This window comes from Erithacus rubecula (assembly GCF_903797595.1).
Source record: "Erithacus rubecula genome assembly, chromosome: 4".
Taxonomy (NCBI): domain Eukaryota; kingdom Metazoa; phylum Chordata; class Aves; order Passeriformes; family Muscicapidae; genus Erithacus; species Erithacus rubecula.
The window spans coordinates 65,581,245-65,594,715 of NC_136686.1; the positions used below are offsets into that span (position 1 = coordinate 65,581,245).

Sequence of the window (13,471 nt, forward strand, 5' to 3'; positions counted from 1 at the left end):
GTTTTCTTCTATTTTAAAGTGCAGTATCCAAGAGAGTTTGTGACTTTTTGCTGTTTTCCTGAAAGCTCAGCCTGGTTGTTGGCTAACACACCCAGGAGTTCAAATGGGAATGAGAGTCTTCAGATGCTCTTTATTGTATAAATTGGCTTGATGCAGAGCAGTAAATTTAGGGAAACCTTCTGGGAAGGCAAATTCCTTGTCAGAGAACATGGACAGTTGGCTTCACGAGCCATCTGTGTCAGAAAATGTTGGAATGTGAGTGCTCAGTGCTTGTGAATACTCAGCCAGGAGATTTGGTGTTCCACACCCAGCAATAACTTCAGCTGTTTGTGTTTGTTTTATAAAACAGGAGGAAGAAGAAGATCTTATCAGATCCAGGATACAAGTGGAACAGCAACCTGCTGCAACCTGGCCATGTGCTGATGAAAAGTTTTTCTGGGTTTTGTAGCAGCCCCAGACTTTTGTACAAGGGGCTGATGGAAACTCATCACTCCACACTGCTGGGGAAGAGAGAAGACACTCAAACAAAAGGCTACATCTTGGTTCCTCAAGTTTTCCTCTCTCCTTGATGGTCTTGCCTCCTGTGTCCTTGAACAGAGAGGCAGGTTTTGAAGTCAGCCTAGCCAGAGGAGCAGTTATTCCTTCAGCTGAGAAAAAACTTTCCATGTTGTCCACAACAGTGATGAAAAGAGAAGCCCCTCTCAGAGACTGAATTTATCTGTCAGGAAAATACCATTTACAGGTAAGAAAATGCTATTCCCAGCAAAGAACCAGGAACTTCTTCCATGTGAGGCTAAAAAGCTTCCCTTCAGAAAGTTCATTTTTATGTACAAAATGCAGAAGAGACTTGGCTGCATCCCACACCACAAGTCACTGATCCTTTTGCTGTTGTGCTTGAACAAGGTGTCATTGTCAATATACTTGACAGAAAACAGCTGGTGGTAGCACTGATGTCTTTTAACTCTGGTGGTCCAAGACAGACATCTGCAGCTGAGTTCAGAGTGCCTCCTGCTCCCCATTGACTGGAAGAGAAGCCAAGAATGACAAGCTCAGATGATGAGACAAAAGCTGGGTGGTAAATCCCAGTTTTGGCCTCAGATGGCAAAATGATGGGCACTAGCTTCAGCAGTTATTAATTTCTGGTTTCATTAAATCTCTCTGAAGGCTTTGAAAGACCTTGCAGAGAAAGTTTTGTGGTGTTTTAACCCAAAGATTTTGTAATGTTTTGACCCAAAGGTTTTGTAGTGTTTCCTGGCATCTTAATTGTATTTGTTTCAGTTTTCAGCTGCTTAAAATAAATCCTGAAGTGCTTTTTTTTTTTCTGGTGGGGTATTTTGTTTCACTGTCTATACAGTGTGGTTCATATCAGCTGAACTTTCTCTTTATAGCTTCACTTGTGAATATGGTTCAGCCCCCAAGAAAGCCCAAGCTCCTTTCCATGCTGTATATAAATAGTGCACAGTTATTTCACAGTTTCATGTTCAGCTTGCAAGCTTCCAGCAGTGTTCCCAAACCCCTCTCTATTCCCATAGCATTCAAGTTCTCAATGTGACTCAACATAAATTACAGCAGAGGTTTATCCCAAGCCAAGAATGTTCTGATTTCTGATCCTGTGCATTGTCGTCCTCGTTGCCGACGGTCAGCGTGAAGTCATCAGTGCTCAGAGCTGCTCCTGTGGATTTTCCCAGCCCTGGGATGAGTTCAGCTCCGTGGTTAAGCCCACAGCTGAGTCTCAGTACCTTGGGCACGTCCGGCAGTGCTGGGTCAGTTTGTGGAAGGAAGTCAGAGAGGCTCCAGCTGGATGGATAACTAGCGGCTGCCCGGCGGAGATAAGGCTGCTTCAGACCAGGGGAATTTTTAGACTCTGTCCCAAGTGTCTCCTGTCTTTTGTTTGCACAGGACTTGCCATGTCTCCCTTCCTGCGTATTGGTTTGTCCAACTATGACAGTGGCCCTTACCTGCCATCCCAGGGGGAGGTGATTAACCCCTACTGCGCCGTGATGGTAAAAGAAGCCGTGGAGTCAGGTGAGTGGGGAGGGGTTAAGTGTGGATGGGGTTTTTTCAAGTCATGTCTGTGCTTTTCTGGGTCATTTCCTGGGTGTAGGTAACATGCTGGTAAATCATAGAATGAACCATAAAATAGCTTGGAAGAGACCTCAAAGATCATCCACTTCCAACCCCACTTGATAAAGATGTGTGTGTCCCAGCACAGTGCAAGTTTGGGTTCGGGTTTGGCAAGGCAATCTGATTTTAGGATGCTGCCATCAAATCTGTATCTCCAATTTGAGGATATTATCAGCTGCATTACAAGCCCCAGCATGTGACAGAGCAGTTGAGCTGAGCTGTATTTGGTTTCACCCTTCCATAAGCAGTTGTTGGTTTGTCAGTGGGACTCCAGACAGATGAAATCTGAGTGTGCTATAATATTCTGCCAGGGCCATCTTTGTTACTCACTTTTTGGGGGGAAACTGACAGACCCAACCACTTCCATAATTTAATTTTTTTTTAAAAGGCACTTAAACAGCCCAATCTCTGCAGAGAGAGTTAATTTCTCTGTGTAATTGCTGTGCTGTGTAAAAGGTTTGGAAATGAAACCTCCTGAGAAGCTGTTTGCTGTGTCTGGATCTATGGATTGTTGCACATTTGTCCTGATTGAACAACTGATGAGTCCTTCTTAATTTATTATAAAACATTTATTATATGCCTGAAAATAATTCCAGTGAAAGGATGAAAAGTTCTCCAGTTGTGCTTTTGAAGAATGATGAAGAGCAAGTCCTTCAAATTAGGGAATTACTCATATTGGCTGATATTTAGCTTAAATCTTTGATAAATTTCTAATATGACTGCTGTGATTCTTTGAAAAATGAAATCCACTCAGAAATCCCTGTTTATTGAGAATCCCCATGACTGTAATCCCCAGAGGATGTTAAAGTAGTTTAAAAAATTAGAATTTTAAAATAGTTCAGTATTTCACTGGGGTTCATTTTTTGTTTAAGAGTCAGCATTTATCACATTGAACTTCATCTTGCCTTAAATGATACTTTAAATAATAATGGAAGATGTGGTGAACAGTAAGTTCAAAAGGAAAGAAAATACTACGTGACAAGATGTCCCCAAGATCTCACTTTTATCAGAAAATACATTCTATTTTAGCTCTGTGCAGAGCTTGGCTGTTTTCTTCTAATGAGGCTTTTGAAAGCCATAACTCAAATTGAAATCTCTGTCAGTTCAAAAGTGAGCAAAATCAATTTGGTCAGAACAGACCTATATTTATTTGTCTGATACAAATCTAAAAGTGTTTTCTGCTATCCAACAAAAACAAAAGTATTTTCTAAGGGATATAATTTTTGTGCTCCTCAGAGTCAATAATAATAATTATTATACTAATTATAGTTATTTTAATCATTACTGTAATAATTATAATTATTTTAATTATCATTATAATAAATCCTCTGCCAACAATAAAAAAAAAAATTGTGTTTGAGGGAACTTTTCATTAGTGAGGGCTGAGTGTAGCAAAAGTGACTTTCTGCCATTAGGAGATTCCTGTTTGCTGGGATGTAATTTCATCTGGTGATGGCTCAGAGCATGGTGGGACAGGCAGAGGGATTAATCACTGAACCTCCTGGGACTGATTCACCTCCAGGGGTGGGATTGTTAATCTGCTGCTGCTGGAGGGTGTTTAAATGGGTGCATGGCCAACTTTACCTTAAGGAGGCTGAGAAAATTGAGTCCTCATCCACCCTGTAATTCCCAGATCCTGATGTGTGAGCAATCCCAGCTGAGGAGCATGTCCCTGATGGGTGAGGTGAATCACAGCCTGGAAAAGCCCCTGACCAGACTCAGGTCTGTGTCTGATGGGCAGGGAGATGAGCCTGACTCTAAATGCCAGGAATGCTCTCAGCATGGCCATCCCAAGGAGCTGTCATGTTCTAACAGGCTTCAAGAAGGCAAAATAACTAAATATATTTGAGGCAGAATCACAGAATCACTAAGATTGGGAAAGACCTGCAGGAACATCAAGTCCAGCTGTTAATCCAACACTGCCATAAACTGCCTTATCCTTGCTTCATGATTATTTTTCTTTTGGTCATAATTTGCTCTCCAACTCCCTGGTTTGATAAAGCACTTGCTGCTCAGTTGTAATGGGATTTTAAAAATACATCTATATTTATTTCCCTGATACACAAATTTTGGCCAAATTATGACCAAGGAGTAGGAGTGGACCAGCTGCAGAGCTGGTGAGAGATGCAAATCATCCTGACCACCAGCCTGTGCTCTGACACTTGGCCATGAAGAAGTTTTTTCAGGGTAGAAATGATTTCTGAGCAGGGCAGGACATGCCTAAGTGTTCAAGGCCAGGTTGGACAGGGCTTGGAGCAACCTGGGACAGTGGAAGTTGTTCCTGCCCATGCCAGGGGGATGAACTGGATAGTTTTAAAAGTCCCTTCCAATTTAAACCATTCTGGGGTTCTATGTTTAGCACTGGCAAAGTGTGGGTTGTTTAGTTTTTGTTTGTTTGTTTGGGTTTTTGCAAACAGAACAGTGGTAGATGATAAATGTGTTTGGTTTCCAAAAACAGGGAGTTTGACTTTGGGTTCATTCAAAGGCTGTCCCTTATCAACCATCCATAATGAAAAGGTCATTGGCACAGAGGTCCCCAGGGATCTGGGAGTGATGAACATCCTCTGTGGACATTGGGATGTCACAGCAAGACCACAGTAAAGAATTTCAGAAGTTCTGGATAGATCTTGATCAGCCTTTTCACTTGCTTATTTTGTGCAAGGGAACCTTGTCACATTATAATACAATGTGAAAAAAAAAACCAAAAAAAACCCCAAAAAACAAACCACACCACCATACAGTTGGAGGTGCTACAGCAATTTATAATTGATGACAAAATATTTCAGAAATTATATGTGCCTCTGGGATATAAAAAGAGTCTGCCCTTTAAAAGTGGCTTCTGCCTTCACAAGCCACCTGGCCCGGTGCCATTTTGCCACCTGCCTTGGTGACATTTGCTTCATGAAGGATCCTGCTGCGTGTTTGAACTCAGCAAAGCCTCCAGGATGAGCTCTCCCAGCTCCAGGGAAAGCTGCTCCCGGGAAGGACAGTTGCTGTTTCGTTTTTGGGGTTGGATAAAGCCCTGGCAGAATCCCAGTGGGGGTGGCTGTCTGATCCCATGCAGCAGGCAGTTCATTCACATCCCAGGGTTTGTTTATTTAAGCCCAGAGTCCTGGTGTGCAGCACAAATGAAAGCACTTGTTTTGCAACTGCTGTGTTTCACATCTGTGGCTTTTTCACTGATGCAGCAAAGGAATAATGGTGTTTTATTGAGATTTCTGTTTTCCGGGATGCTGGAAAGTTTATGTCTCATTTTTGTCTCTGATTTTTTGTGAATTAGTCCTCTCATTTAGGGAAAAATTGTCTTCAGCACATGTCACCTTCCAGGCTGTCAGCTGTGTGTTCTTTTCCATCTGGGATTATTGAAAATAGAAGCAAGGTCTTTAGAAAGGGATCAGAGGTCTGCTCCTTTTTTCCTCTTATTCCTTCAGCTTCAGCATTTGATAGGTTGAACATTTGCAGAAGGTAACTGTGATATAGAATTTACCTTGAGTAAACCTTTTACAGGGCTGTATGAGGTAAAACTGGCTTTGTGAGATAAATAAATCTGGCTGAGACTCTTTTCAGAGAGACCCAGTTAGAGAGAACCCTCTGCAAACCTCAGAGATAACCATTTTTTTTACTCATCACCATATTAAGATGCTATGAAGGAAGAGAAATTCAAGCATGAGGGAGAGTTTGCTTTGCTGAAGACTCTACATCCTTGTAGGGATGGTTACAGGTCTGCAAGACAGTTCATGTTTTAACATCCCTTAGTTGGCTACTGGGCTGGACATTAATCCCAAAGTGCACTCAGCTTTTGGGGGCTTGAAGCAAAGCTGTCTCATTTTGCAGTGCCTTGGGCCAGATGATAAACAAGGCAGTTGTTTGGGATGGGATTCCCCTGGTTAAAAGTGAGTATTTATGATGTTGGAGTCAGCATTGGAGAACTCAACAGAACTGATGGAGTCAAGGGTAGAAATTCCCTTTTTTAGGGTAGGTGTCTGTATTTGTTCTCATGAGCTGCCCTCACTGCATGGATTTGTGTTCTCCCTCTCAACAGAGAATGGCCAGGTGTATGTGCAGAAGAAGCCCACCATGTACCCACCCTGGAACAGCACTTTTGATGCCCACATCAACAATGGTCGGGTCATGCACATCGTGGTCAAGGACAAAAGTGCTGAAATGGTCTCAGAAACCACAGTGGAGCTCAAGGTGCTGGCAGAGAGGTGCAAAAAGAGCAATGGGAAGACAGAGATATGGGTGAGCATCACTCTCTTGTCCTGCAGGGTAAGGGGATGTCCTTGTGTGCTTGCCAGGCTGTGACTGTCACCAGCAGCACAGTGGGGACTGGCTGGAAAAATGTTTTGAGGCTACTTGGGTGTGAATTGATGGAGAGACTTGTTAGAAGAGAAGAGCTTGGCACTTTTATTTTAATTGAAACCTGCCCTGTGCTAGTGAGGATCCTGCTTCAGGTGAGCTGTGCCCACGTATTAATCTTTGCTGAGAAAACCCACTGGGAGCAAATCTTAGTATGACTGGCTGAACATGAGTTATTTTATGTTCTCTGGGGAAACAGCTTTAAAAATTTTATCTAATATCAAGTAGCTGATTCACAGCTGCCTGAGTTCAGAGTTATGTCACAGCAACTCCTTAAAAAATCACTGAAGTTACTGTGGCATAAATTTGAAGTGTCTTCAGAAGAATGCTAAATGTAAGGTTGTGTTCCCTGGTACTCCAAGCAAGAAAGATCTTGCCAGAAATCTTTAAAATGTAGTATCCAGATTATACATAGTCCAGATCTCCAAAGGCATTTATGGATGATTAGTCAGGTAGGTGGGAATTGCCAAGTCCAGTGGGAAGGCCCCAAAAATACCCAAATAAACTTGTAGCACCCCTCAGGTTGACTGTAAAGAAGTCAGACTCGTAGAACTGAGTGCCTAAAAGATTTCAGCATCACCTGTCAGAAGCTGGCTGGGTTTTTTGAACTGCTCCCACTTTCCCCTAGCAGGATCTACTGGGAACAGGTTTTATCTATAGATAGTGCTGATCCTAATTGGGTGTCTAAAAAGCTGCCTACATCTTCTCTGGATAATCACATCCATCTCTCCTATCATGCTGAGGTTTGATGAGGTGATCAACCCTCTGTTTCCTCACGTGGGTAACAGCAACCTGAAAATTAGCATTCATTGCCATTCATCAGTTCCCACTGGGAAAAGGAGATCGCTTGAAAGTCATCTGAAATGATTTTTCCTTCTTTGAATGACTGGTTAATGGACTTTTTTTTCTTGTTTTTCACTTATCTCAACCAGCTAGAACTGAAGCCTCAAGGGCGAATGCTGATGAATGCAAGATACTTCCTGGAAATAAGTGGCAAGTGATTCTGTTTGTTAATTTACAGCTGTGATTTCTGGGCTGTGGGGCAGACATGGTGTCTTCACTAAAAGCAGTGCCTATGTTATTACTGACTGATCCATAACAGCAAACATAACTGCTTGAAATTAAAACTCCAGAAAAGTAATTTTTATTGTGTGGTGACTGTTCTTCTGTGATTTGCAGGGCAGATTTTTTTTTTGGCTGGTTTACCACTGAATGGCAGATATTCCCATTATGCTAAACAAGACAGAACAGATACAATAAGGAGCCAGCTTCCTCTGAAATCATTCTGCTTTATGTACTACAAGAAATACATGGAGAGAACAGAGCTGGGGAAGGGTCTGGAGACCCAGGAGCAGCTGGGGGAGCTGGGGAAGGGGCTCAGCCTGGAGAAAAGGGGGATCAGGGGGAATTTGTGGCTCTGCAGAATTCCCTGACAGGAGGGGACAGCCCCAGGTTGGGCTCTGCTCCAGGAACAGGGACAGGAGGAGAGGGAACAGCCTCAGGCTGGGCCAGGGGAGCCTCAGGGTGGATTTTAGGGAAAATTTCTCATCAGAAGGGCTGAATTCTGCTTTGTTCAGTAATATTGGTTTAATTCAAATGCTTGGTCTTATTCTCACATCTTTGTTGCCAAAATTCTCCCGTCATGTAGGTGAAGCTGTGAGGTGCAGATATCTGGAAGGCTCTTCCATTTATAGAAACAGAGAAGCACTGGCAGGAGCAATGGCCACACTGATATTTTCTTTAATACAGATTTTCTTTAATACAGATTGGGCTGCTCTTTGTGTGTTACAGGGTGTTAGGGAGGCCAAAGCATAGAAAATGCAATTTGTGCTTCTGTTACAAATATCAAAATCAGCACCAGGTCACACAGAGGGCAGTTCCCAAAGGTTACCTGCATTAGAATCCTAGATACTGAGAACTAACAGACACTAAAGCCCCCCAAAAACCACCACTTTTAACCTAAAACCATAAAAAAACCCTTCCAAAATTAAATAATAAAACTAAAATCACTAGTATATAGTTAATATAGAAGTGTGTAATAGCACATAATAAAAAACTTAAGATTTAAAAATTTTAAATATAGTAATATATAAAAAACAAAATAAAAATATGAAAACAAAAATTTATTTCTTTTTTACCTTCTTCTTCATAAATCTAAATAATACTTTTATGATTAAATGAAAAATGCCATATTGCAAGTCACAAGTGTTGAATTATTAAATTCAAATAAAAATAATTTATATATCTGTTCTTAATTAAACAAATTAACCCTTAAAAAATCTTATAAAAATAAAATACATCATTATTTTCAACGTATTAACTACAAATAAATAAATACAAATAAAAAGCTCACTATAATTTAAATAAAAATTAATAACATGTAAGTCCAAACACAAATATCATGTCTCAAGGTTTTAATCCCAACTCTAACTAAAAAAAAAAAAAAAAAAGGAAAAAAAAAAAGAATAACACAATAACTCACTGTGCATTGCAGGAGAGAAACAAAACAGAGATTTTCTGTGTGAATATCAGATTTGTAGACACAAGCAGGTATATAAGTGATGTGAAGTCAGAATTGGTTTGCTATCCCAAAAATTTAAATAACTGTGAATAACAGCAAGGGCACAGCAAACCGCAAAGCCAGTGTTGGCATGGAAAAATAACAATATCCTAGGGACATAAATATCTGCTTATTGACACATGTATATGCACACAGAAAGGATTCTGTTAAATACCTATATATATCTATATATACACATGTGTTTGTGTCCATATATCAGTAATTATTGATTTTTATGTAATTTCATCCTTTTCAGGGTGTGCTTCTTCAGTGCCATACAGAGTCAGAGTTTTATGTTTAAATTACCTCTCCTTGGGAAATTTTTGTTCTGCATTTCAAAAGCAGCACTATGTCAAGGGAGCTCAGACTCTGATGTCTAAAGTCATTTTAGTGTAGGAATGGTGGATGAAAACCATCCAAATGAGACTTTTGTGGGTTTCATAAAATGATATTTCTTTGAGTATTCATTACCATGAGTGAATCATCAGCTTCAGTCACAGAGTATTTGGGCAGCTGCATTTTCTCAAAAGTGCCTGATCACACAGGGTGAATTTAAACATCTTTCCTCTCCTCCTAGATGCAAAGGACCTGGCTGACTGTGAGACTGAAGGCTTCTTCTCCCTGCACCAGCGCAGGGGAGCCATCAAACAAGCCAAAATCCACAATGTCAAGTGTCACGAGTTCACAGCCACCTTCTTTCCACAGCCCACCTTCTGCTCTGTGTGCCACGAGTTTGTTTGGTAAATGCAAAAGGATCTGTGCTCCTTCTCCTTTTAACCCCAGGAACCTGCTGGTGCCACTTGGGAACATGGTTTAGTGTTGGACATGGCAGATCTGGGTGATTTTAAAAGTCTTTTCCAACCTAAAAGATTCCATAGTTTGCTGATGAGTGTCTGTGCTCCTCCTGTAAAACCACTGGCATCTTCCATGTAGAGTTATTGCATCACTTTAAGGATTTGCAGTTGTAATTCCAACTGTGAAAATTCCAATTAAAATTAAACTTTTTAATTTATTGTTTACAAATACCTTTGGGTTTGGCAAAATGCACAGGCATTTCTCATCAGTCCAGTTTGCTCTTTGGAAATCATGAAATTCAGGATGTGAATGTGTGCTGAACAGAGAGTCACTCCACCATTAGATTAAATGAAGATAATGAAATTAAATAATCCCTACAAAGAGTGATAAAAAGCAAAGGGGTTTTATTCTCCTTCTTTGATAATTATTGTTCTCCTTTCTTCTGCTGAGGCTTTGAGACAAGTCAGAATTAACCACTGCTCTGTTCATTTCAGGGGTCTGAATAAACAAGGATATCAATGCAGACGTAAGAAACTTTTTGTTTAGTTTTTTATTCTCATAATTTACTTAATCTTTTCTTCTGGAATTTCCTTATTAACACCATCACACACTTGCTGTTGCAGAATGTAATGCTGCCATTCATAAGAAGTGCATTGATAAAGTAATAGCCAAGTGTACAGGATCAGCAATCAACAGCAGAGAAACAATGGTAGGTGGTATTATTTTTATTTTTATTTTATTTTATTTTATTTTATTTTATTTTATTTTATTTTATTTTATTTTATTTTATTTTATTTTATTTTATTTTATTTTATTATGATTCCTTTTTAAAAAAAATTCAGCGTCATTCAGATCTGCATCACTGCAAAGCAACTTCTGATGAAGCAAAAGGTCCTACTGAGCTAAGGACTCTGTGATCTGATCTGTGCCCTTTGCTTTTTATGTTCCCAGTGATTTCATAACCTCCCACTTAAGATTTACTGAAATGCAGCTGCAGAATAAGCAGCTGCTGAATCACAACTGACATTTTTCTAATGCATAAAGTGTAACTCAGAGGGAAGTCATGGGCATGAGCTGGAGGTATACTGGAGAAATCTTCACTATCCAGTGTTAGGCAAGACATCAGGCTGAATTTTCAGATTTGTGCTTGAACATCCCATTTTGTGCTATCTGAAACAGTCACTGGGAGATCTGATATCTCTGCTATTACTTGTTTTATTTTTCTCATGTCAGTTTACTCTATTTTTTTCTTTTTGGTAGGTAAAAACAGATCTTAAACTCCTCATAGGACTATTCCCTTTACCTTGTGTCCTGCAATCTCAGTTTACTTTCAGTCCCACCCTGGCTCCTGTTCTCCTTTTACAATTTTTATTGATAAATGAGATTACTCTCACTTCTATTCTGACATCTCCAGGGTAGAGGTAACCAATTTTGTCATCACCTTTCATACTAAAAGAATTACAACTTTGTGGCTCTTCCAAGGAGTGATTCATGACAACAAATGTAGACATCCATTGCAGGATGAGGTGAATAATTTTTAAAAGTTCCAATGTTTTCCCACTGAGCATTAGGGGAGCCTGGGCATGTAAATGAGGCATGAGCAGTCCTTTGGTCAAGGCCAGGGATGAAATGACCCAATTCTCTCTGAATTGCATTCATATCAAAATTTGGCCTGATAGACAGTTTCTGCTTGTCAGTCACACCTGAGGAAACCAACTTCTGTTGGTTGGTACACGTTTGGTTTTCCACACAGAGCTGAGATGGAAAATGAGGAGGGTTTTGAGCCTGGCTTTTGTCTTGCAGTTCCACAAGGAGAGGTTCAAGATCGACATGCCCCACCGCTTCAAGGTGTACAACTACAAGAGCCCCACCTTCTGTGAGCACTGTGGCACCCTGCTCTGGGGCCTGGCACGGCAGGGGCTCAAGTGTGATGGTGAGTGCCTGGCTGAGGTGGCACCAGCTGAGTTGGGGGGGGTTGTTAATCCAAATCTCATTTATCGCCCTTCTCTGCAAAACCAGTGTGGCTTCACCAGGAGGTGAAGGGCTGGTCTACAGGACTGTCCTTCTAGGAGGCTCATTCTTCAAGAATTAGGACAATTGTCCATGTACTGGGAGATATGTGATCCAGAAAGATGATGAGTTGTTTCCCAAAAAGACAAAGAACATCACAGTGACGCTGCTGATCTTCCCAAATCACCTCCAGTATGAACTTGCAAGCTCTATTTCCCCTGTCAGACCCAAGACACTTCACTGCCTCCTTAATCCTAAACCAATGGGGGGATCCTCTTCTCTAATTGCAGTTTATCTCTGAGATAATGACTTGTAGTTTTAGCAGCCTGTACCTGCAAAGGCTCATGGATGTGGAAATGCATCCTCTGGCCAGAAGAAAATACAAAAAAATGATCTTCACAGGGAACCAAAAATCTATTGGAGTGCCATCTCAAGAGCCTCTGGCCAGCAGCAGCACTTGCTCTTGGCCAACCCTTCACAGCCTTTGTTGTCCTGGCATGTTCTCATGTTTTTTCTTTCAGCCTGTGGCATGAATGTCCACCACAAGTGCCAGACCAAAGTAGCAAATCTTTGTGGAGTGAACCAGAAACTAATGGCTGAAGCTCTGGCAATGATAGAGAGCACTCAGCAGGTAAAGAGTTTAAGCATTTTTAGATGATCATCTCATAAGCAAAGACCTCTTCTAGAGTCACACTCAAGAAGTCACAGTGTTGTTCATAAGCTCAGCACGTGGCTTTTGGCTCCAAAATTTGCTGTTTTTTGTGCCCCAGGCTCGCTGCCAGCGTGACAGTGAACAGATCTCCAGGGATGGACCTCTGGAAATTGGCTTCCCTGTTCCTGTGAAGGATGTGACACCACTTCAGGCCTTGCCAGCATCCACAACAGGGAAAAAAGGTAATTCCTCCTGGTGATCCAGGACAGCAGCTTTGTTGTTGTTTGGTTCATAGGTAGTTAGTTGGAAGTGACACGAGTAGGGAATTTATTTCCAAGCTCCAAACAGGATATTTGGAATCCTTCTGATAATCATGGCAAATGTTCTCTCTGATTTCATATTTTTGGGTGGAGGTTGACTTCTGGTAGCTTTGAAAACCACTGATAGACCTCCACTTCACTCACCCAGGAGCTGATCTAGGTGTCACAGCCCTCTGTGCTACAAGAACACATGTTTAGGAGGGCAAATGAGACACTGTGCCCTTGGGACCCCAAGGAGAAATAAATTATGTCCCCACCTGTGTTTATTTCTGGTCTGTTCTACAAGTAGAACTGGCTATGCTGATGTGAAACAGTAAAGCCTCAGGTGGTTTCACAGCTGTTTCACACATGGGTCTGTTTATCTGCTGAGTAGTGTTCAGCACTTTAGGACAGTTACAGCAGTGGGATAAATCCAGTGAAGGACAAAATCTCTTACAAGTTTTTATAAATCCCCATTAGTGGAGTATTGAAAAAACCCTGAGTGATTCCACTCCAGGCCAGCTGGAATGGTTGATCTGGAATGCTTCTCATCCAGAGCAGGAACACAGTATGGAAATGCCATCCCACATTTTCATCTGGCTTAGCCTAGGGTTTTGAAAAGACCTTGAAAAAATGGATCCACATTGTAATGACAAGCAGCAAGAAGGACTG

General features: G+C 41.2%; 1 protein-coding gene across 3 annotated transcripts in view; it reads left to right on the forward strand.

Moving 5' to 3' along the window:
- The first annotated feature begins 430 nt into the window (after window positions 1-430).
- The window catches only part of PRKCQ (protein kinase C theta), a 38,029-nt gene continuing 24,988 nt past the window's right edge, over window positions 431-13,471 (forward strand). Inside the window, exons 1-10 of one of the 3 annotated variants that reach the window (XM_079304936.1) lie at window positions 431-742; window positions 1,900-2,025; window positions 6,167-6,366; window positions 7,416-7,476; window positions 9,621-9,783; window positions 10,333-10,364; window positions 10,462-10,547; window positions 11,642-11,771; window positions 12,370-12,479; window positions 12,619-12,742. In XM_079304936.1, coding sequence (XP_079161062.1) covers window positions 1,908-2,025; window positions 6,167-6,366; window positions 7,416-7,476; window positions 9,621-9,783; window positions 10,333-10,364; window positions 10,462-10,547; window positions 11,642-11,771; window positions 12,370-12,479; window positions 12,619-12,742 — 1,024 coding nt within the window. In that variant the 5' untranslated portion in view covers window positions 431-742; window positions 1,900-1,907. Of the gene's footprint in view, window positions 743-1,614; window positions 2,026-6,166; window positions 6,367-7,415; window positions 7,477-9,620; window positions 9,784-10,332; window positions 10,365-10,461; window positions 10,548-11,641; window positions 11,772-12,369; window positions 12,480-12,618; window positions 12,743-13,471 lie in introns of those variants that run through there. The other 2 variants (XM_079304937.1, XM_079304938.1) reach the window with 2 other exon arrangements.